The sequence below is a fragment of the Thunnus albacares genome, chromosome 3 (assembly GCF_914725855.1).
Source record: "Thunnus albacares chromosome 3, fThuAlb1.1, whole genome shotgun sequence".
Classification (NCBI taxonomy): domain Eukaryota; kingdom Metazoa; phylum Chordata; class Actinopteri; order Scombriformes; family Scombridae; genus Thunnus; species Thunnus albacares.
Window position 1 is genome coordinate 37,307,051 of NC_058108.1, and position 25,354 is coordinate 37,332,404.

The window sequence follows — 25,354 nt, forward strand, 5'->3', positions numbered from 1 at the left end:
CACTCGCAGGGTGCCAGCTCGACTTGAGTGCTCCCAGCACGGCTCGGCACGACTATCACCAAAACATAATGGAAAAACGCCATAAGTGATGGGGGCCAAATGAGTCAAATCAAGTAGATATCTTTCAATGTTACAGTCTTTTTAGTCCCTCTTTTTGTTACTATACTTCCACCTGCAGCTCAACAGGGAAACACTGTCCGAGGAAACACAAAAAGGGAATTTGATGCTAAAAAGACTGTAAATGTGTCAGATATCCACTTGATATGACTAACTCAGACTGATGAAGCTGAATAGAAGCTTCACATCAACTTTTAAATGACTGTGTGGACACACTGTGGATTTTGGCCTCCATCACTGACATTGAAAGCACATTTGAAGGATCTTTTAATATCCAGTATGAACAGGAGGAATGATTACAGACACCTGACTGCTGGTTTAACTGGAAACACTGGAAAAACTATGAACTGGTCCTTTAAGTTTAGCCCTCACAAAAGACTATTTGTACTTCTATGTAAAAAATAATCATCAGATGTTAAATGACAGGAGTTGAGAGTTTAGTCTCCACTGGGTTATCAACTTAGTGTTGAGTCATTTCGATGATGTCATGACATCAAATAAAAAGCATCACTACGTCCGAAATCGCAACATGTGTACTGTTGTTGTTGTTTAACATACCTTTTTGTGAATAAACAGTAGCATGTATCTTTTCAGACGCATTGAGCTTTGTAATTATCACGTCACTTCCTGATAGCCTCCTTGGTAGGAGAAGCGTAACCATGGTAACCCGTGCTAACCATAAAGTCTGAACTAATTTAGAAAATATATGACGCCTAGCAAAGTGAAACCTTAGTTAAACTGAAACATTATTGACACCAGAGCTGCTTTGGTCACTGTCCGCCATTGCCTGTTATGTTGTTGTTGTTGTCGTCACTACTGCATTGCATTGTGGGATATTGATGCCAGCGTAGTGTCCCGTGCTTGCATACTGAAATATTTCTCTGTAAATAGTATGCACTTCACTTCAACAGAACGTTAGTGTGGAGCCCATCTTTGTGGATGATCCAATAATTTCACGTCTTACATCACATCTCCCAGTTGTCATAGTAACCAAAACGTGTCATCACATCCTGCTCACCGTGTAAAGATGAATAATATCACCATGGAAACCCCCTTTAATTGGTCTGGATGGAGGCTGAGCAGATGCAGCGCGACCCTCTGCTGATGTTTCTGTTTGTGTCATTATTTGGTTTTAATTTTTTATTATTTATCAGAAACATGACTCAGCATCTTTCTGTTCTGTTCCTGCAGATGATCTCATGTTTCCGTTCAGTTTGTCATTGGACTGAATATAAAATAAAAGTTTGAGCCAAAATTATTAATTATTTTTATGTTTTTCTCCTGATCACAGAATAAATATATCATGATCTTGTCATAAGCAACATACATTTTGTTTTTGTTTTAATGATCTTGGCATTACCGTCTTTATAAGATCATTAGATCTAAAGCTGCAACATTTAGTCGATTAATCGATTAGCTGGTTGACAGAAAGATAATCGTTTTAGTCATTTTTGTAAGAAAAAATGCAAATATTTGCTGGTTTCAGCTTCTCAAATGTGATGATTTAATGATTTTCTTGGTCATATATGATAGTAAACCGAACATATTTGGGTTTGGAGTGTCGATCAGACAAAACAAGACATTTGAAGACGTCATCTTTGACTTTGGGAAATCATAACGGCCATTTTTCACTTTTTTCAAAGACAAAACGATTAATCGATCAATCAAGAAAATAATTAACAGATAAATCGATATTGCTAGTTGCAGTCCTAATTAGATCCAGACTGTGATTATTTTAGAGATTAGAGAGATTTCTGGATTAATCGATTAGTTGTGGATCAGTGTTTCCCAAAGACGACGTCCTCAAATATTCAGTTTACTGTCATTGAGGACAAAAGAAACAAGAAAATATTCACATTTTAGAAGCTGAAAACAGATCATTTGTATCTTTATTAAAAAATGACTCAAAGCAATAAATTGATTATCAGTTATTATTATGGTGATTCATTTAATAGCTGGCAGCTGATTGATTAATCGACTAATCGTTGCAGCTCTACATTAGATGATCACAGTCAGAGAACAAGAACACAAACTCAGCAGTATGTAACATAGAAACAGATTAATTAAAGAGTCAGTAACAATCTTAAACACTGTGGATGAAACTCTTTTAATTCTTGTCTTGTGTTCAGCCAAGGACGGTGGCAGGTTTCAGAGGGACGGTCCGCTACGCTTCAGTCAACGCTCATAAAAACAAGGTCAGTGCTGTTTGTCGTCTGTTCACATGAAACATTCAGTTTATTCTGATGAAACATGGATGGATCACTGAACCCAGAGTCTCTGTTTGAAGTGACTGTTGTTATTATATTGGTCACCAACACCTTTTAATATTTATATTTTAGGGTTAGGGTTAGAGTTAGGGGTTAGGATTAGGGTTAGGGGTTAGGGGTGGGGTTAGGGTTAGTGTTAGGGTTAAGGGTTAGTGTTAGGGTTAGGGGTTAGGGTTAGGGGTGGGGTTAGGGTTAGTGTTAGGGGTTAGTGTTAGGGTTAGGGTTAGGGTTAGAGTTAGGGTTAGGGGTGGGGTTAGGGTTAGTGTTAGGGGTTAGTGTTAGTGTTAGGGTTAGGGGTGGGGTTAGGGTTAGGGGTGGGGTTAGGGTTAGTGTTAGGGGTTAGTGTTAGGGTTAGTGTTAGGGTTAGGGTTAGAGTTAGGGTTAGGGTTAGTGTTAGGGGTTAGTGTTAGGGTTAGGGGTTAGGGTTAGAGTTAGGGTTAGGGGTGGGGTTAGGGTTAGTGTTAGGGGTTAGTGTTAGGGTTAGTGTTAGGGGTGGGGTTAGGGTTAGAGTTAGGGTTAGAGTTAGGGTTAGGGGTTAGTGTTAGGGGTTAGTGTTAGGGTTAGGGTTAGAGTTAGGGTTAGGGGTTAGGGTTAGGGGTGGGGTTAGGGTTAGTGTTAGGGGTTAGGGTTAGGGTTAGGGGTGGGGTTAGGGTTAGTGTTAGGGGTTAGTGTTAGGGTTAGTGTTAGGGGTTAGTGTTAGGGTTAGTGTTAGGGTTAGTGTTAGGGTTAGTGTTAGGGGTTAGGGTTAGGGCTAGGGTTAAGGTTAGGGCTTGGGGTTAGGGGTTAGTGTTAGGGTTAGTGTTAGTGTTAGGGGTTAGTGTTAGGGTTAGTGTTAGGGGTTAGTGTTAGGGTTAGTGTTAGGGGTTAGTGTTAGGGTTAGTGTTAGGGTTAGTGTTAGGGTTAGTGTTAGGGGTTGGGGTTAGGGGTTGGGGTTAGGGTTAGGGGTAACACAGCTCAGGCTGCAGTAGCTTTAAAATGAGTAAAGCACTTGAAATAGATTTGAGTGCAGGATAAGAGAAACTATAACCTGCAATTAAAGGTTTGCTTTGATGGTTTTCTACAATATTTTGTACAATAAGCTTTAGTATTGAGTTTGATATGTGATGAGTGTCAGTGTGGATCAGCCGTGTTCATCTCCAGCAAGAACTGAATATCAAAGTTTAAGACGTTTTCAACCAACAACAGCAGAACGTCAGCGGTTCTCTGAGGGACCTTTACATGATCCATGTCTGAGTAGAGCTGCAATTATTAGTTGATTAACCAGTCAATCAACAGAAAATTAACTATTTTTATAATCCGTCAATCATTAAGCTTTAAATTGTCGGTTTTCAAGTAAAAATACCAAACGTTTGATGTTTTTAGCATCTTAAATTAAAGAATTTAATGCTTTAGCTTGTCTTAAGATGATCTCTGGGTTTTTGAATACTTAACAAGCAAGATGTCTGATAACGAGAGCTGCAACTAACGATTATTTTCATTATCGCTTAATCTGTTGATTATTTTCTCGATTAATCGGTTAGTTGTTTGGTCCATAAAATGTCGATCAGTGAAAAATGGTGATCAGTGTCTCAAGACGATGTCCTCAAATATCTCATTTTGTCCACAACTCAAAGATCTTCAGTTTACTGTCACAGAGACTAAAGACACCAGAAAATATTCACATTTAAGAAGCTGAACCAGAGAATTTGGACATTTGCTTCTTAAAAAGAATGACTCAAAACGATCAGTTGATTATCAATATAATTGGCGATTATTAATGTTATTATCGGCAACTAATCGACTAATCATTGCAGCTCTACTAATAACATCACGTTATTGTGATCAGATGTTTTTCAGATGAAGCGATTAATCAATAATAGAAGTAATCATTAGTTGCAGCTGTACTGCAGAGTTCAGAACGCAGAACTAATAACTAATTAGAAAACTCATGTTTATCAAAATAATGTGTTTGTGTTTGTGTCCCTCCAGGAAATGGGTCGCCATGACGACCTGTGGTCATTGTTTTACATGCTGGTGGAGTTCGCTGTTGGACAGTTGCCATGGCGAAAGATCAAAGATAAGGTCAGACTGTTTCACCTGAACATGAACAATAATTACCTCTGTGTCTAAGACCATACTGTATACTTTATATTTATGTAAGACCAGATACATTTAAATAAAATCTTTAAAGTTGCACTAATCTATATTTTTATAGATTTGCCAAACAGGAACTTTTTATACATCTTAAACATCACACAAGGCCTCCTGTAGGATAATTATGTTGTTCAGTAATCAAACCATCATCTGTATCACTTGTATTTTTACCTGTTTTTGCTTTTACACATTAAGAGAGGTGGCAATCTCAATCTGTTGCTATGGAAACGTGAAGAATTTTAGAAACATAAATTAATCACACTATCACCACATGGACCAATGAAGAGCTGCACACGGGGAGGTGTTTCCTCACAAGTTACGTTTAACTATTATTTAGCTTTGATACAATTTGTGGGAAATTATACTGGAATTTGATTGATTGATTTGATTGGTTTTGATTTAACCACAAGATGGCGCCAAAATGTGTAAAACAAAAACAGGTAACAATACAGACACAGATGATGGCTCGATTACTGAATGATGTAATTATCCTACAGGAGGCCTTGTGTGATGTTTGAAGATGTATAAAAAGTTCCTGTTTGGCCCCTGATGAAGGCGTAAACTGAAACGTTGGGTTTGATTCAACACAATGCTGCTTGGAGAAAGAAGAAGCTGATAAAAAGAGCGAGTCTATTTTGACAATCGATCAAATTAGTGTGCATCATGGGAAACGGTCATTTGTAGTGATGTTCACAGAGTTTCCTGTCTGGTTCAGTCTCTGATGAAACAGCAGACACAAAGTTAGAAACTCGCTGGTGAAGAAAGTGGAACATCCAGCAGCTAAAGAGTCAGATGTTTCTCTCAGGAGTTGGTGGAGACCAAAACAGAGCTAAAAGGAGCGTGAAAAAGCCCATTCCCAAATGAAAATTAAAAATTGAGCTCATTTTATGACAATCGGTCGGGTTCTAAGCTTTGCAAGACTCTCCTGCTGTATTATCAGAGAACAAACACCAACATGAACTTTGGTTTTGACGATTGTGTTTGCTCGATGAGTTTTATATTTCAAATTGTACATGAATCCTCGTTAACTGACTGCAGCTGAGAGTGATTTTTGCTGTTTATTTTCCAGGAACAAGTTGGTCAGATTAAAGAGCGTTATGACCATCGGATGCTGCTCAAACACATGCCTTCAGAGTTTAACATCTTCCTGGACCACGTCCTGGCCCTGGACTACTACACCAAACCGGATTACCAGGTACACACAGACACACGCAGCCGGTTGGTCCACAGTGTGTCTAAACATGACGCCATACTCACAAGTCCGTCTGCTTCTGTCCTCTCCCAGCTGCTGATGTCAGTGTTTGAGAACAGCATGAAGGAGCGAATCATCACCGAGAATGAGCCTTTTGATTGGGAGAAGGGAGGAAGTGATGTCACGCTGTCGACCAGTGCCTCCACCCAACCACAGCACAACACCCGACCCACTGCCGCCATGGTGGGGTAAGAACCAACCTGTCTGCTGCAGGAGACGCTTCACGCCTCCTAAAGTAGAACTGAGCAACAGAAACCACAAAACTGACAGAAATTTATTGGTGTTGAAGCTTCACACACACTCGTTAAAGGTTCATTCTGGTTTAACATGTGAGAGAACTTCAAGACTCGCAAATTTATCTGCAGTTTGTTTGTATGATTTGGAAAATAGCAGTCTCCAGACTCCAGGCACATCCTGACCACAGCAGTGTAGATGGTAACAAGGTCCTCACAGAGTTTAGAGGCTTTCCTCACTACAGAGTCCAGGTGAAAGCCTAGGTACTTGGTGGTGGTCACGACCGGGGCGTCCTGTTCCCCAAGAAACAGATGAGCAGGTTGTGGTGGGATTCTGGAGAAGCAGGTTCTCAGTTTCACTGATTTTTCTGCACTGAGCATCATGTTGTTTAATCAAACCCATTTATCCAGCTGCTTGGCTTCCATCACTATTGAAGTGTCACTATAAAGATTTGTTAAGGGAATGGCCCGAGACAGTCCTATGTCCAATACCCAATGTCCAATGTGTTGTCAGATTGACAGATAGATAGATTGACTTTATTCTCCACTTCGGTGGAAATTGGTTCAGTGGTTCTTGGTTCAATGCCTGTATGGTGAAGGGAATAAAAGAAGAGTTGTGTCCACAGGCTAAACATCTAGGGCACAGCTCTGTGTTGGCCAGATGTTGCAGCAGCTGGGCGTGGTCCACCCTATCAAAGGACTCGGACATGTCAGCCAGCAGCACCCTCACCGTTGTTTGCTGTTTTATGTCTGTCGCCACAAACCAAGAAGGTTTGGCTTTAACAAAGGTAGTCATGGTGCTAGACGTAGGGAGGTAGGCATGCTGGTTCTTACATTCAGACATCACTGTTGGTATCAGTTTATTTATAATGAATCCTTCCTGTATTTTTCCCAAGCATGACGTTAATGAGACGAGCCTCCAGTCACTGGGAGTGCTGGGGTTTAGTTTTGGATATGGGGCACACATTCAAAGTCTTGATTCATAGGCCTGTGTTTCCACAGCACCGGTTTCGGCCCCCCGATGCAAGTCCCATGGTTGAACCTCACTGCTGATTAATACATTGTATAATTAGTTAACATCAGCATCTGTTCCTCTGTCCACAGAGCCATCGTGACACCGGTTCCTGGAGACCTTCAGCGGGAGAACACCGACGACGTTCTGCAGGACGAACATCTCAGTGACCAGGAGAACGCCCCCCCGGCCCCGCCCAGCCGGCCCCCCCCTGGGGAAACGCCCGTCCAGCACACCGGGGAGCCGGGCGAGGCCTGGGAGGACACGGACTTCAACCGCAACAGACTCAGGATCAGCCTTAACAAGGTCTGAACCGACGGTCACAGAGTAACACCTCAAGTTCAGCCATGAATCATCAACTTCCACTGTATTTTAGTGTATTCTATATTCCTTTATAATCCTCTATATATAATTCTTATTTAAGTTTAACCATTTTCTGCATGAATAACTTTAAGAGACGTATCTGAGTCTCAAAATGTTCCACCGACAATCCGAAGCTTTGGATGGCTTTGTGGTCGTCAGTTCGTTCAGCTGTTGTCATGTTGGATCTTAAAACATCACTTCCTGTCTGTCGTCAGGGGGCTCAGGAGGAGGAGTCGGGGCGGGGTGCGTGTCCGGTGTCGCCGGCTCGAGTCGGAGCCCCGGAGTCACCGACGGGTCAGGGTCGGTCCTTACGATACCGCCGAGTCAACAGCCCCGAATCTGACCGCCTGTCTGCCGCCGAGGGCCGCGCCGACGCCTACGGACAGAGGTGACACCTGACATTTATATTTAAAAAAGACATAATAATCTTTTTTTAATAATGTTATTTATTAGTATGTTAGAATGACGGAGTTACAGTCGCGTCACGTTCCTCTGCGTGTCCTCCAGGTCTCGGATGGACATCCTCGGCTCGCCGTCTCGTCACGTCTACTCCTCCCAGCCGGCTCAGATGCTGTCCGTCGACCCCGGTTGCCGAGGCGACCGTCAGATCAGCGGCCGCCAGGAAGTGTCGGTGGCGTCCGTCGACCAAGAGGCGCACAGCAATGCCTTCATCCGCTCCGTGCCGCTGGCCGAGGAGGAGGACTTCGACAGCAAGGAGTGGGTGATCATCGACAAAGAGGCGGAGCTACGAGACTTCCAGCCGACCACGTCGGGAACCACAGACGAGGAGCCCGAAGAGCTCCGCCCCCTGGAGGAGCAGGAGGAGAGGAGGCGGCTCCGGGCGGCAGGTAGGAGCTCCTGTACACACCTGAGAGAGACGAGCAGTTTATTCAGGAAGTGGATTCTGTCCTGATGCAGGTTTGATCAAATTCTGCAGATATAAAACCTTTGTTTTGATCACAACAATAGTTGAAGACCTTTTTCACAGCAGACATGTTGACTCGTCAAAGCAGGAAGTACAAGCATAATTAATAACATTAATGATGAGAAGTTTATTCTTATCGCACATTTTAACACAAATGTTTTACAGCACAAGAACTTTATCTAAATAAAAAACAGTTAAACCAGCAAATAAACAACAAACTCTTGCAGCAAATTTAATTAACTCCAACAGAATCACAGCGATCGGTGGATTAACAGATGTTTAAATATCATATTTCTGACGTTAACGACCCCACATTAAACCCTCAGACCTGCAAGTTTCATGTAAATCTGCTAAATTAGACTTTTCAAATCATCAGAAGATATTTGCCTCCACATCGACTCTCCGAGCTCATCTGAAACTCTGGTTTGTGTCTCTGCAGGCGGCGAGCTGGTGGTTCGTCCAAAGACTCACACCAGGGAGAGCAGCAGAGGGATGCTAACGCTAACGGAGGAGGAGGCGTCGAGGAGGAGCGGCGGGAGCCCCGCCCAGTCGCCCTGTCACTCGCTGCCGTCGGGACGCCCCCGCCGGAGAGAGTCCGAGCCCACTGGACCTCAGAGACCGGTAAGAGACCCGGCCAGCCAATCAGAGGAGAGCCCCGGCTCTCTGAGGGCGTGTTGGCGGACGGGTGAGCGGAGAGGACGGCGGCTGCTGCTGCTGCTCCGCCTCCTTCACCTGCCCGCTAACATGCAGCTTAAAGGACAAATCCAGCATGTTCGCTCATTTCCGCTCCTGGTTTCTGTCACTGACGATGACGAGATGCCGTCCTTCGCTTCATGACACGTTTACTGTTCAGGTGTAGTTGAGTTGAAACAAACTAAACGTCTAAATGTGACGACTTCCTGCCACTGAAGAGGAGACGCAGCGAGCAGCATGTAAAAACACACAGACTGTAGGTTTCCTCCCAGTTTGTTTAAATTTGACTGCTGTTACTGTTCAGACAGAGCGAGAGGCACATTTTAGCACATTTAGCTTTTCTTAATCAAATAATCTCATAGAGATCAAGATCAAGAACAAACAAAAAGCACGTTCAGCATCAGAAACAATCACAGACATTAAACACATTCAAGGTTAAAAGTTCAAAATCAGCCAGTTGGACGTTCAAGTCGTAAAATCCTCTGAAATTAATTCAGTTAATAAGGTGTAAAGTTGTAGAAGTTGAGTATTTACCTGCAGAGTAAGTCGAGATAAACAGACCTGAGATCTGCTCTGATGATAATGAGAGAAGTTCTCAGCCTGCTTTTCCATATAATACACATATAATATCACACGTAATGTACAGAGTCAGTGGAAAGACACGAACATCTGTCTCTGGGTTTTGGAGTTTTTGCTTCATACGTATATTTACAGAGACTGGAGGGAAACAACAGGAAGAACTGATGGATTTCTGTCAGTCAGACGAACCTTTTGGGGCAAATAAACATGAATTCAAGGTAAATAAAATAGCTTCACTTCCTGTCTGAACACACCTTTAGACCAACAAAGTCATATATCAATAAAAGCTTCAGCATTTCTCCACCAGAAGGCTTCGAAAGTAGACCTTCATGTTGGGCAATAAATTATTATTATTATTAGAATAACTGAAGAGGTAAAAGGTTGAACATGTGTCCTGATCAGCACATAGTCTGATGAAGTTTTGTGCCTTTTTAGCCTGATTCGGTTTGCGGTTCATCGTAACTTTAGAGGAGGTATTAACGAGCGAAACAGCTGGACTCATGCTGGACTTGTCCTTTAAAAAGATGTGACAGTGATGACGGGCAGACGGACTCCTGCAGGAGTTCGTCTGCAGCGTCGCAGCAGCACCGTCCTGCAGCCGAGCAGCCGTCACAGGCAGTCGCTCTGCTCGAGGTCGTTTACTGAGTAACAACATCCTGTCTCTGTCAGCTGACCAGAACCAGAACCAGATATTAGTAACATCTGTTCCTCACTGTGTGTTTGATCATAAAGGAGTTTTTTCATCAGTCTTTTATAGAAAGCTGAAACTTGTTGCAGAAGGTAAATAAAGATAAATATATCTACTCAGGTGCTGGATCTAGAGTCTCATCTTGGAACTAAAGATTATTTTCATTATCAATTAATGTGTTGATTACTTTTTACTGTCGTAGAAACTAAAGAAACCAGAAAATATTCACATTTAACAAGCTGAAATCAGAGAATTTCAGCTTTTTTTCTTTAAAAAAAAACGACTCAAAACGATTAATCAATCATCCAAATAGTTGCTAATTAATTTTCTGCTGATTGAATCAATTAATCAACTAATCGTCGCAGGTCGAATCTTGTATTATGTTGTGTGATAGTAACAAGGTGAGAGAGGAACAAATAGCGTGTTAGCATGCTAATATATTTTTAATTAGCATTAAACACAAAGTACAGCTGAGGATGATGATGATGATGAATGTTATTAGTGTTGGACTAATGTTGACCAGACGATGGTGACGATGAGACGTCAAGATCAAAGTTATTTTAATTCATCCTGAGCTGAACATGAATGTTTGTTTAAAATTCATAAAAATGAATCCAGCAGTCGTTGAGATGTTTCAGGTCCAAAGTGACGTCTGTAGAGATAAAACTGATACAGTCTTTGTATCAACTTGATAACTTACACAAATATGTATAAATTACATCTGTATTCAATATACAAATATATAAACAGAATAAAAACAACTAATCCTGTTTATCTGCTGTGACGACAACATGAAACCATGTTGGAACATGTCGACGTTCCAGAGTCGGAATATTTGGAGGTTTTTTCCTGTTCTTCCCTTTTCTGCTGACTTGGCGTTTCAGAGACTCATGGGAGATGTAGTTCTTGAAGCAGGATAATCGTTTCTTCTGTCCAGAGCCACAGTAGATACTCATTTATCTCAGAATCATGTTTCAGCTTTTTAAAAGCACTGATGAAAGAACTACGTGACAAAATACAGATGCTGGTGTTTTATTTACGTCTCTGATTGGCTACGAGGTGAACGACTCCTTTATCTGATTGGTTTTTCTGTTCACTTCTAAGTAGTTTTAACTTCTTTAAGTGACAGTTTGTCTAATTCGACTGCCTGTGACACGTAAAGATGCCTGAACGGTGCTGCCGTCATCGGAGCAGAGTTGAAATCTCGTCCATCTATTTTGGTTTCTGTCCATGACTTTTGCGTTGGATCATTGTTTTACCTCTGAAGGGATGAGTGGGGGAAACAGCAGCTGTATGATTCAATCTGCAGCAGCTACAATGTTTAAATGTCAGGATGTTTGATGATGCTGTTGTGCTGCTTTGGTTTCTCTTGTTCTCTAAACACATCAGAGTCTGAATGACTCAGTTTCACCACCTGATTTTACACTGAACACACACACACACACGGTATACACATGTACACACACACACACTTTTAATGTTTAAGCTCTGTGACCACATTAAAGAAAAGAAAAAGCAGTTATTCGATGAATCTGCACCTCGTGATTTACGTCCAGTGCCAACGTTGAGCGTCGGGGAGAGTAAAAGGCGGGAAACCAGAGTTTACGTCACAGAGCTGCAGTTAACTTATTAACCTTTCACTAATAACCAATAACACAGTTAGTTGTCGTACACAGATATCGTAGGAAGTGAGAGTTTTAAAAACGTTGGCATTGGATGTAATTCAGGGGTTTTGCAGAATCATCCGATACTGACGGATGTTTGGGTCTCGTTCGGGTTGTAAAAGAGACGAAGAGCGTCGTCTCTGTGTTTCCCTTGTAACTGACAGAGTGTAAAGGAGCTCTAACTGTTCATTTTGGCTAAATTACTGGTTTGGTGGCAACTTTTGAACCAAAAATCTGAAAGCAGCGTCTTTCAAAATCCATTTAGAGGAAAACAAGGGGGGGGGGACAGAATAACAGAAACACCTTGTCTGGGTTAAATTGATCCCCATTGGACATTGGGTATTGGACATAGGACTGTCTCGGGCCATTCCCTGAACAAATCTTTATAGTGACACTTCAATGGTGATGGAAGTCCAGCAGTTCTGTATAAACTGATCCTCTGATCTCAGTCCTGGATGCACATTTCATAGAACTTATAACACATTTCAGTCATTCAGGGGCTCAGAAAACTTGCTGCAGGAAGAATGTTGAAAAGTCGAACTCAACAGGTGATTTTATTTCATTTTTATTTTATTTGTATCGACACAATAGCGTGCTCTAATGCCACACATACCACAGCATTTATAGCCTAAACTGGTTTGCCATTAACGTCCCTATACGGGCCTTTAAAATACATCAAACTCAACAATAAAGTCCAGTGGAAACTGCTTCTAGTGATCATGTCTGTCTGGGTTAAATTGATCACTATAAGCAGATGATTATTATAACCACCTTTTTTTCTTTATTTCTCAGGCAGATTACCTTCTGATTGACATTTTATATTTATTATATTGATATAAAGTGATGAAACAAGCAGCTTCGCTATTTACTGAATTTTATTGACTGTTTCAAAAAACGCTTGTTGTGTCGCTGCTGCGTCTCATTGGTTTGTTTTTGGTAGTTTGTCGTGAGCTTTGAGGTGACGACGACTTTTCTTTTTCCCGCCTTGATTTCAATCAAGCAGCAGTAACCAGCTGACAGCAGACGTTTACCACGAGGCTGTTAACGTAGTTTTACATTTTATTTGTTGTCATGTATGAAATGACCCAAAATGAAACTACTTGATTACTATAAGCAAATGATTTAAACAGCATTTGTATGTTTACTAGAAACTGTACGTTCCCATAACGTTCTGAGAACATTTCCTTGTAACACTCCCAGAACGTTCCCGGATGGTCACGATGTTGAGTTTGTTAAAGGGTAGGGGGACGCTATTTGGCCTCTACATTACGTTCCCATAACGTAAACGTTCATAGCAGAACCTTTAGTGATGTTACAGGAACCTTTAGGGGACCTTTTTGGTCCTTGCATCACCTTTTCAGAATGTTTAGTAACATTACAGGAACATTTGCAGAACTTTTAGGGCACCTAAAAATTGCTATCTTGAAATACCATTAAAATGCGTTTATACCATAAAACATTCTTGTCTAATGCAAGAAATTCTCATCATGTTGAGCAGGATGTTAAATGTTGCTGTGGGAGCTGTAGGATATCTGGCTTGATTGACAATTTAAATTTAAATTTGAAATTCTGTGGAACTTAAAAATGACTTAATATGTTTAATCAACATATCTGATTAACACATTGGTGACTAAACATTTACCAATCAGACTATGTGCATGTAAATGTCTACTTAACGAGCAGAGAGCAATACGTATGGCTCAAACTTAAGTTTATTAAAGTAAATAACAATAATAACTGCAATGGGCTGTGGAAGTCAGTATCAGTGATGTTTGAATGGGTTTTCTAATGTGTTGTGCATGTCGTCAGTGCAAACCAAAAAGGGAAACACAAAAACAACCACAGACTGGTAAACTGGAAAGGGATCAGAGAGCTGGAATCATTGCAGGCAGGCTTCAGTAATCTCTGGGGTGCTGGCCAGGTGTTCCCAGTCAGTACTCAAGTGGCATCGCACCCATCCAAGGACCTGCAACACAGACACAAACCACAGTCACAGTCCCCATGTGACCAACAGGGAACCATATGGGAACCATATGGGAACCTTCTCTTAAAGTAAAATGATCTCTTTGTAATGTTGCAATGTGGCCATAAAACAACCAAAATGGAAGGTCCCCCGAAAGTAAATATAGGGAACATTATTATATGAACAACTTGGACCCACATGTGAATGTTCTGGTAAAGTCCTCAATGAAACGTTCTCATATGAGCAACAGAGGACCATATGGGAACATTCTGTTAATGTTTCAAATGTTCTCTTTGTAACGTGACCATGTGAGTTTAAGGTCCCCATAAAGTCATTTAGGGAACTCTGAACTGCAGCACTTTCATAACCAAAAGAAGACGTTTTAGGAACGTCCCCAATGTTCTGTAAAGGTTTGGGACTTTAATCACAATACCAACAGTCTAAAGTCCTGCTAGCACCCTCTACAGGCTGCAGGTCTTCATCAAGGCCACTATAGACCATTTTCACAGCTGACATTAAAGCAGGAAAAGCACAGCAGGAATCAATAACATTGATAATGGCTCCATCCCATTGAGATGTCAGTTCCAGAGCTCAAGTATGACTTACAGAGACACTGAGGAGCCGTCGTTAATGCTTGTGTATAAAGCTGGACATGTGACATCACACGCTGGTTTTCACTGGAACCAGTTTGAAGCCCAGAGTTGCAGCTTATGGTCAGGACCATCTTTTCCATTAGGAGCCAGGACCTTCCACATGCTGGGTGTTGCATTTCACGCTCAAGAAACACGCCCTGCCAGCTTGGACCCAAGCTAATGCTAGCTTACTTGGAACATTGAGCACTGCACACTTGGGTTAACGCTAGCTACTTTAGCTATATTATGCTAATAGGGCTGGGACATTCGTGACCTTTAGAGAACTTTTAGGGAACGTTATGCCAGAACGTCCCCTCTATGTGGGTCTTTTTGATCCATATAAGTGGTCGATCACTATATCTACAAAACAGCACAAAACACAAGAAAATACAATTTATAAACAATGATATAATAAAAGTTTCATAAAACAACAAGCACCAGATCACTCATGACTACATGACTGATCCCTTATTACCAATATTTATGCTACATACACGCTGCCCTCAGTGGAAGATGTTGGAGCTGTTTGCTGCCTATGAAGAAGCTGCTAATGACGCTAACTCGTCATCAAGTGAAGCTAATGCGCTAACAAAGACATTTTTGTAGTAAAGATGGAAATAAATCGCTGTTTATTGAGTTTTAAGGTTCAATGTTGACATTTGAAATGATAGTTTGAATTTTTCCATCAAACATTATCATGAAGCATCAGGTCTTTATCAAGGAGGGGATTTTAGCATTAGCGCATTTTACATGGCGTTTTAGTATACTACCATTATTATGGAAAGCATGATGGATCTTGTTTTTCTTAAGATTTTGAAGATACATGTAGACATCTCTGGTAACCACCTTCCATCTTCCAAATCTCAATGTTTGAGATTCTTTGATTTAATTCTTCTCAGGAAACATAAACGTGTAGTTCCTCTTAAAAAGCTTCTAGTAACATGAACTACCATCCGCTGAGTTTCTACTTTCAACATTCTTCCATTAAAACATTCTGGGAGCTCTTGAGTGAATGTCTCAGTGCTGTGAAAAACCAGTTTGGTGAAGCTCATCACTGCCAGTTTTTGTTGATAGTATCAGACGTGTTGGTTCATTTTCGGGGACGTAGTTTGTTGTTAAGCAGATTTCCTGCTCGGTGTCGGTTCTCTTTGCTGAAGCGGTTTTCTTATGTCGGCTGTACGTCCTCGAGATTCTGATGATTTGGAAACAATGCTACGAATGTCTGTTTTTATCAGTTGATAATGACATTTAAACTAGTTAATGTTTGATCTCAGTTCTTTGGAGTTGAGGTGAAAAGACGAACTCATTAAATCCAGTTTTATAACATGAACTTTGAGCTGGGAGGAAAGTTTGGGTTTTGAAGACAGAATAAGATAATAAATCTTTGTTCAGAGTTTTGTACACATTCATTTCTGTTATTAATACTACACATTTAGGGAAAGTGTCAGAAGTCGAGACAAAATATTACGACATATTTGTTCATATACAGCTGCTGTGTTCAGACGAGCGACACTGTAGAACATTCAGATGTGTGTTTGGTGATTAAATAAATGTTTTCTGTACCTTTAATATGAATCCGGTGAACTTCCTGTCGCAGGCTTCTCATTTTTACTGGAAGATTTTAAAGATAAATCAGTCAGTGAAATTACAAAAGGAAACTCTCAGTGGTTGGAAGGGAAATGTGTTCTGCATGTCGGCTCAGTCAATCATGAAAAAAGAGAAGAGTCGACTGTACTGTTGACACGTCTGACATCTTCTGACTGACTGGGTTTTAAAATGAGAAACCAGAAACATAACGTTGTTTGTCATGCATGCATACGGCACCTTCACTCAGCCTGCAACAACACAACAACATGCTCAACAATCACTAAACACACCTGACAGCACTTCAGTGACAACAAGACGACAACAAAAAATATACAGATGAAGAGTCGTCTAATGTTCGTCTAACTGGTTTTGGCAAATTAAAGATATAGGTAATAAAAATAAATATATAAATAAAGTTTCTGAAAACTTGTCAGGTTTAGTGACAATCATGTATATGAAAACAGACTAAAACAAACACCGAATAGTAAAAATTAAATTGTTATCTCGGGCTAAATGATAAAAGGTTCGTATTAAACAGCACATCAAGCACTTATGGAGGTTATGGAGGACCAAAGCTGACTTATTAGGGAAAAAGTCCTATATTCTAGCGCCCCCTACAGGCTGCAGGTGTTCATCACGGCCACAATAGACCATTTCACAGCTGACATTTTGACTTATCAAAGCAGGAAAAGCACTGACATGACTTACCGAGACACTTTATAAACATTTTTGGACAACACGTGTTGCTCTTTTCTAGCAAAACTTTTAGCGTTTAGAGTCTCACCAGTAGTGAAGCTGATGGTGGCGCTTTAGGAAACATCATGAGATCATTAAAATCTAAAGGGGTTCATCCTCTGGGGAGCAGGAATGAGATCAGGACATTTCATAATATATATATATATTTTTTTGTCCTAATGGTGGCGTTAGAGAGAAAGGTCAGGGGGTCACCAGAATCACTAGGATTGATCCTCTGGGGAGTCTGAATATGCACAGCAGGTTTTGTGGAAAATGAATGTGGAATAAATGAATTCCACATTTATGGTATGTTTTATTTTCACCTCAGGAGTTTATTATTTTTTTTTCCTTCAGCAGGATTTTCCTCCTCATGGGTGTGATGACCTGATTTATTGATTCATTCCTGAATTTCTTTATTTCTTTTTTTTTTTTTTATTCATTTATGCTTTTAAATTCAACATTTGTGTGACCATTTTATTTATTCATGCACTCATTTATTTTATTCACTATTAAGTCAGGTTTGGTCCTCCATACTTGGTGGCTGCTGTTTACAGGACGGCTAACGCAACATTTTTCACTAATATATCTCACTTTATCTGCAGTGTAACATCCTATCGTTCACCAGCTGACGTAAGGCCTTGTCAGTGCCGTTTTAGTGATATTTTAGCGAGCTCTGCTTCGATCTTCTTTTTATTTTTTCGTGCCGATTGTCACCGCTAGACTCAGAGCGAGCTCTCCGCCGCCAACCATCGAGGACTGCCATTCTCTTTTTTACTCCTCTCCAATTCTCCCCTTTCCCCCTCCTCCTCCACATAACTACTGATGCCTTTGCCCCCCAACCTAATCGCTTTAAAAGTACACAGTATGTCAAGTTTGACTCACCTGAGGAGACAGAGAAAAGAGCGAGGGTGCCATTGGGACAACACAAGAAGAAATAAAGTGATGTTTCGGGGTAAGCACAGTTTAGGAATAGTCCTTTTACCTCTGTTCTCTCACTCAGTTTCTGTTCCTCCTCTCTCCTTCTGTTCAGCCATATTTCCTCCCTTTTTTTTCCTCCGTTGTGTGTCTGTGTTTCGTGTGCTTGATGACTCCATCTCTCTTTTGTGTTCCCTGTTTCTTTTTTTTTTTTTTTTGCATCTCCAATGGTAATTTTTTTTTTTTTTCCTTCTGAAATCAAAAAAAGCTCAAACTGTCAGTTGTGCAGGCTCATACTGTTGTAGACTAGTGAGATATGTGCAGTGCTCGTGCTGGTGACTTTGTGTTCATTTAAAGTGCTTCTTTGTGGGGAAAAAATATTTTCAACGCCATTTTTCCAGCTAGAGGGATGCTAGTCTGACCAATCTGGCAACCCACACAGCTAACAGTCTATTGGCTCAACTGTCCGGTTAACTATTTAATAGCTTCTAACTAGCTAATAGCTGTAACTGTAGTCAGAGTGCCAGATTTACACCAACACTCGCTCAGCTTCTCTCCCCAGGCTCCTCCCCCCTCTCGACCTTGAACCAATCAGCTGAAGGCTTTAGATATGCGAGAGCACCAATCGGCTCTCTCCTGTCTAACGTCTGAGTCGGTGAGGGAGGGGATGGAGACGAGGGCCGGAAGCCAAATCAGAGTGTTGGTGACGTGTAGCTGTAGGAAAACACATTTATTTTTTTTACAAAGAGTCTGTTTCCGCTCGTTAACCTCCCCTCCCTCCCCCTCTCTCTGATTGGTCTGTTTGCAGTTGGAGGAGGACAGGCACCAACCGCGGCCCAATCAGCTGAGGAGGCTGGCCTCCTACGTCTTCTCCTCCTCCACCCTGGAGACGGAGCAGTACCCCCACGGAGGAGGGAGCTTCATCCAGAGGAGCCGCTCGGCCGAGAGCAGCCCCGCCCACATCACCGCCACCACCAACTCGGCGCGGCGGCGGCACGCCGGCACCCTGCCGACGCCCGGCAGCCCTCGGAGCAGACACTCAGTCCTGAACATGTCGCGGACGCAGCTGCAGACGATGTTAGCCAAGCTAATGAACAAGAACAGCAGCTGAGAGGACTGAGAGACGGACTCAGAGCACACACATGTAACATACACACACACATACATAACACACACACATGTAACATACACACACATACATGACACACATACATGTGACATACGTGATAGTATGCATGTTATGTGAGATATAATGATACATGACATGGACATATACAGGTATAACACACACATGGACAAACATATCAATCACACATATATGCACAGCCAGTCAAAGCCTCCTCAGGGCCCCCGGGGGCCGAACGTGGCCCCCCCGACACCACCCTGGTGTCCCAACACATAAAGTCTGGATCACTGAGGAGTTAATTAAGGGCAGCAATTAACAGTAGTCTTAACAATTAAAATAATGTATTTGTTAATTTATGGTTTCATTCTTTCATCATTAAAATGTGAAATATAACGATAAAAGTCCATCAGAGACTGAAAAACATCTTATTTAATAATTCAAAGTGCAAATATAAAAACATTATAAACAAGCATTTGACTATATAGATGAGAAGAACTGTCTTCAGTTTCAAAATAAAAGAGATTTATGTTAAAATCAGGGAGGACACTCTGAAATAAATATATATATACATATAACAAAACATATTTATTTGCATATTTCTATCTTGTTGGTGTGGGGCGCCCGGGTGGCTGGTTCTGCATATATAAACACATACATGAACATACACACATATATATGAAACAAGACACATATAAACCCAACACACTGAGAGCCCGATAATAACCACACATGTTAATTAAACACAACAAGCCATATTACTGGCACACAGCAACACTGATGTGCTGGTAAACAAACGTATAGTTACACACACACACACACACACACACACACACACACACACACGTAGCTCTACCAATTACTTTTTGTGCAGAGGAACAGAAGAAGAAGAAGAAGAGGAGAGAAAAGTGCTGATGACGGGAAATATTTTCCATGCAATAAACTGTAAAAAAAAAAAAAAAAAAAGCCTCTCTGCAAACCTGATGTTGCACACGCCACAAACTGGCAAACTGGTGGAAATCATGTGAAACTGGAAGAGGAAAGTGGAAAAGAAAACTGGAAGAGGAAAGAGGAACAGAGTGGGACTGCTAACAGACTGTTAAGCTTTACAGTGTTTGTGCGTTTTTGTTTGTTTTTTTTGATGTTTTTTTTCCTGCTTTTCCTGCTAAAAATGAAGGAGCGATCGTCGAGGAATGCAGGTCGTCCCGGCGATCAAGTTTTTTGCACCAAGACCTTCGACTCCCCCCCCCCCCCCCCCCCTTCCGATCATCATCCCGTCCACCGAGCAATACACCGACACCGCTTCACGTCTTCACCGACACAAAACGAGTGACCCGAACGTCTCGCTCTGATTCTAGCCTCATTAAATGTTGTGTATGGAGAGAGAGAGGAGTGAGGCGTGAATCAGTCTTTGTTTTTTTTTTTTTAGAATAAAAACTGTTCCTGTGCTGACTCACTGGGCAGATGTACGGTGGCCCTAAAGTGCAAAATGCTTTACAAAAAAAAAAAAAAAAAAAAAAAAATCAACAAAAATGAAAGCAGAGCGCAATTTTAGGAAACAAATGATCCAAAGTGAATACACGATTACATTTCATAAAAACAAACGAACAAAACAAAAATCCAGAAACCCGGATACAACAATAACAATTCACAAAACAAATGTCAACAATCCAAAATATCACAGAAATCACAATATTTATTTCATATTTATTCATAAATCTTAAAAATAATGAAAAACTTGACAAGCACTAGGAGAAAACAGAAAGTAAATTGACAATAGACAAGAATATAAAACATTTAACACTTTAAAAACAAATCTCACATAAATCACAAACAACTCTGTGAAAACCTGATAATTTTTGCTGAATGTAGCAATTGCTAATTTTAGCAAGTTAGCTAATTTCTCATTTATTTATTCGCCGAAATGTTATCCTTGTTTTTGTTTTGTTTTTTGTAATATAAAATGTTGTATTTTGCGGTTGAGGACCACCATATCTAGAGAAAAGTTTTACAGAATGGTACAAAACCCATTTTTATATCCGTGTTTTTTTCTGGTCCTCGTGTCACTTTGTTGCTTCTCTCGTTTGATAAAACTTATGAAGAATGTTTGAAGATGAAGTTGAGAGCAGCTGTGGTTTTATTTTAGGTCCTTTATCTGGAGATTGTGACTTTATTTTCTCATTTTCTTAAGATAACACATTGCACTCATATTTAAGGTTTTTGGCAATGGTGGTTGGTCGGTCCATCACTTTGGTCCAGATTGAAACATCTCAACAACAGTCGGATGAATTGTCATGAAATTTGGTTCATGGGTTCTTTGTCTCCAGAGGATGAATCCTAATGACTTTAGTGATCCTCAGATTTTCCTTCTAGTGCCACCATAGACTGTATAAAAATATGGTCGTAGTTACTGTGACGTCACTCGTTGGTTTCTGAAGAGCGGTTTTGAAGCTCAAAGTGAGCCGCTCCGGCCGTCGCCATCTTGGCAGTGCGTGACTCTGCGTAACTCCCAGCCAATCAAAAATGGGCAAAGAGGCGGGGCCTAACGGCTGAAACAAGCCACCTAGCGGCTGGCGGACCTGTCACTCAAAGCAGCCATGTCCTTCATTATGCAGAACTTTACGGCTTAATAAAATTTAAACGGGTGAGTTATAAAAAAATTCACCCCCCGTACAGTTGTCATGAAAGAGTAAATTAGCTACAGAGACCAAAACCGTTGTTTGTACCAGACTGTAAACATGTTTATTTCTGCTGTAAAGTTGGACATTTTAACATGGGGGTCTATGGGGATTGACTCGCTTTTGGAGCCTCTAGTGTTCATTTAAGGAACTGCAGTTTTTGGCTTCATTTTGCAGCCCCGGAGGTTGCTGCTTGAGCGCCACCAGCAGGTCAAAGTCTTCACTTATTTAGTGAAATATCTCAACATCTACATAAAGGATCGGCACCAAATTTTTTACACATATTGATGTTCCCCAGACGATGAATTATAACTTTGATGATCCTCTGATTTTTTTTTCTCTAGCGCCACCATGAGGTTCACATTTTAGTTTTTTAGTGAAATATCTCAACAACTATTGGATAGATTGCCATAAAATTTCACACATTTATGTTCCGCTCAGGATGAATTGTTATAACGTTATTGATCCTCTGACTTTTCATCTAGCACCATCATCGGACCAAACTTTGCCCAATACCTTGGTTTTTATTCAAATGTCCACAAAACTAAAGACATTCCCATCAGCTTCAGCTGTACTTTAATCCTGAGATCAGGATTTAATAATCGTGTCATTTGTAGATATCAGAAACAGTTTAGTATTGATCAGGACCTATCTGTGGCTTCTGTACTTCCTGTTTTGTCCAAATCTGTTTCATGATGACGTCGTTCCTCTCAATCTGGAGACGGAGAGGAAGCCGACCAACACCGAGTTAATGATATAATTAAGTCATGATCTCCAGATAACAGGCCTAGAAGTATGTTTAGAAACCACAGCTGGTCTTCGTTGTGGGGATTTAATGTCTCATAGTCAAACCTGCATTGTTCCATGTTTGGCTGTTGTGTTTGAGTTAAATCTAAAGGTCTTCCAGAGGACAAGGTTGATCCCGTTTCATTCATAATTGCCAGTAAGTTTTATTAATGTTGTTTGTTCAGATGGTGGAGACACTGTAAGATATTCCTATCAGATGTTTGACCTAAAGGTCCATCAGATCGTATGTTTGGGCTGTCGTGTTGGTTGGTTGTTTGGGGTTTATAAAGGCTGTCTGTCTATGACTGAGCCAGCAGAGGTGATGAAGAGTTATACAGCTGACTGATGTGTCATCTTAGTTTTGTCTGTTTTGGCAGTGAGCTTCATCGTGTATTGAAATCTATTTCGCAGTGGACTGTGTTGAGGTTTTCCTGGTTCTGACAACAGCTTGTGATGTTTTTGGATCACTTGTCTTATTTCCATCGTGCTTCCTTTCCATCACTATTTTCTTACTGCTGGACTTCACTGTAGCACTTTATCACTGAGTAGACCGGAGAGGGGGATCAGGTCGGGCCGACAGTCTCGCTACATAGATGCAAAACACAGATGCAATAAGTGAAATGTGGGATGTTAAAAAAAAAAAGACTTATTTAAAGGGACATACTGGTAGTTTACATGTTTTATGATCATTTCCCTAAATCAACCTGCAGAGACTTGAAGCATTTTTAAACAAACCACCAAGTTGAGAGTTTTTTTTGCTGCTAAACTCACCTGCTGGACAACATGATAAAGCAGCAGTCACAACAGGAAGTGACATTTGCTTGTGAAAGACGTGAAATAGGTGGATGTGGACGGTTGTTGCCTTAGTGATTATAACTCGCAGGCTGAACTGCTGTAACTAGCATGCTAACCGCTAACTCGCTAGCCAGCTCTCTGGGCTTCTCCCTATTTTGAGACTCGTTGGTATCATAGTGTTCGTAGCCGTCGACCAAAATCACAAAATGTGCAAATTTACGTGGCCCCAGTGAAGGAATCCACTCACCGCAGCAATTTCATTGGAATTAACTGAATTTGCTGCACAGTTTTACAGTTTTAAGTTAGCTAAAGTTAAGCTAAACAGTAAAGGTGGCTTAAAGTTGGCGGTGATGATTATCTCTCTGCAGCAAATGTCAAGTCTCTGAAAGTTGATTTTCACAGAGATTAACTGAAACCATGTGTCGCCAGAAAGGAGGGAAATCAATTTAAAAGCTGATGGATGATTTGGACAAATACTCACTTTGTTTTGTCATTAAAACTTATCAGGATAAAACCTGCAGAACCACCAGTATGATCCTGTAATGGTTCCAGTAGAGCAGAGCGAAGGATTTCTCATTTCACAGCGCAGTTCGCCACTTTGTCCATTTCATAAACAGTAAGACAGAATAACTTTACAGTTATAATATTAAGGGCATGCATAGGAAATGTAGCCAGAGTCTGGTTCAGTGGAAAACAAGAAGGATGTTGTTGTGTTATTTGTTGGTTTGAGTGAAAGTACGTTAACATGTCTCGACATTTTGAAATTGTAAGATCTAAGTAGATTCTTTGACAGAGTGTTAAAAAGAAAATTGTTAAAAATAGTTTTTTGGTGATTTATTTAGTGGAAGAGTCAGAACAACCAACATCCACTAATCCAACCCAAAGCGTTACGAGCTTTGATTACGCGTGTGTGGTGTTTGGTCAAAAACAGCGTTAAAAAATTATTTTGATGCAAAATTCCAGAAACACTAAAAATCAACAGAAATTCAAGTGATTAAAACCTGCAAAACAGGATGTGTCAAGCAGACAAACAGTCTGTTAAAACTGCTCTGAAATGCTTGAAAAGAAGTGAGGATTTACCACCAGGAAAGAACAATACTAGAAAAACAACATCAATAGTTCACTTAGACGTAGTCTAGCTAAGTCCGTTCCACTGTTCAGAGCCTCGTTGGCTGTCGTCAGTGTCTACATGGTGTCTACACACTGATTGGTTCATTAGTCCACATGGAAACAAACATCTTACAACAAAACCACAGCAGCCACAAAAACAGAAAGACAAAACAGAAAAAGAATTTGTCACATTTACGCTCTCTTATAATATCACAGCAAAAGATCCTTAAAAGACGTAAAAGTCTTTATTTTGATGAAATCCTCAGCCATGATGGAGCTTTTAGTAGAAAATCTAAAAACATGTTTGAGGTAGTTTGTCGGTGTGTGTGTGTAGTCTCCACCACATCACCGTAAGAACAACGAACCATTGTGTTTGTTGAAGTGTTGAGTCATGAAGCACTGTTCCACATGTGGCCACTGCTAACGTCATACCAAAGCAACGGTCTGTGGTTTCATGCTCTGAATGTTCTTCTCCGAAGTCAAAGTTGTCTCTGCTAACGAATTTATGCCAATAGTTCAAAATCTGGCTACAAGAGACTAGCTAGGACGGCCGTTTTGTGCAATGAAAGCCAAACTGTTGCTTTCTCAATGTGTTAAAGGGCTACATTAACTAAATATGCACCACTTGCTGTTTTCATTAAGCTTGTATTTGAGGCATTAATGTTATCTCAGCCTGAGCAGGGGGTGTCCCTCAGTGCTGGCTCATTACGCTTCAGTCTGATGAGGATAACCTGAGTTTGTTTTCATGCTGCTTGCTTACAGGAGTTCAGGGTCTCCTGACCATTTTATATTTAGCATAGCATTACAGTACAACCACTTAGAGAATGTATGAAGTGGACTAGCTGCTATCTTTATTTTGCACGCCTGCAAAATGATTCACCTACCGTACAAGATTGTCACTGATACATGTCAATGTTTTTGTCCTGTGTCAACATGAACACAGTGCCACATTCAGTTAAAAACAGGCAGTAGAAAGCTGTCAGCGTGCTCACTCTGCTGACTTTTAAAAAAACGATCTGCAGCATTAATGACAGTATGTCGTACCAAAAGACTGTTTACCGACTGTCACCACTCTTTGCATGAGATCTACTGTTTGTACGACGC

At 40.9% G+C, this 25,354-nt stretch overlaps 1 protein-coding gene across 4 annotated transcripts in view; it reads left to right on the plus strand.

The window, feature by feature from the left end:
- ttbk1a (tau tubulin kinase 1a) overlaps positions 1-25,354 on the plus strand; it is a 54,984-nt gene that overhangs the window by 22,226 nt on the left and 7,404 nt on the right. For all 4 annotated transcript variants that reach the window (XM_044343329.1, XM_044343339.1, XM_044343346.1 and 1 more), the window contains 8 exons: positions 2,247-2,312; positions 4,353-4,445; positions 5,587-5,712; positions 5,803-5,957; positions 7,107-7,320; positions 7,593-7,765; positions 7,885-8,225; positions 8,742-8,923. In XM_044343329.1, coding sequence (XP_044199264.1) covers positions 2,247-2,312; positions 4,353-4,445; positions 5,587-5,712; positions 5,803-5,957; positions 7,107-7,320; positions 7,593-7,765; positions 7,885-8,225; positions 8,742-8,923 — 1,350 coding nt within the window. The remainder of the gene's footprint in view (positions 1-2,246; positions 2,313-4,352; positions 4,446-5,586; positions 5,713-5,802; positions 5,958-7,106; positions 7,321-7,592; positions 7,766-7,884; positions 8,226-8,741; positions 8,924-25,354) is intronic.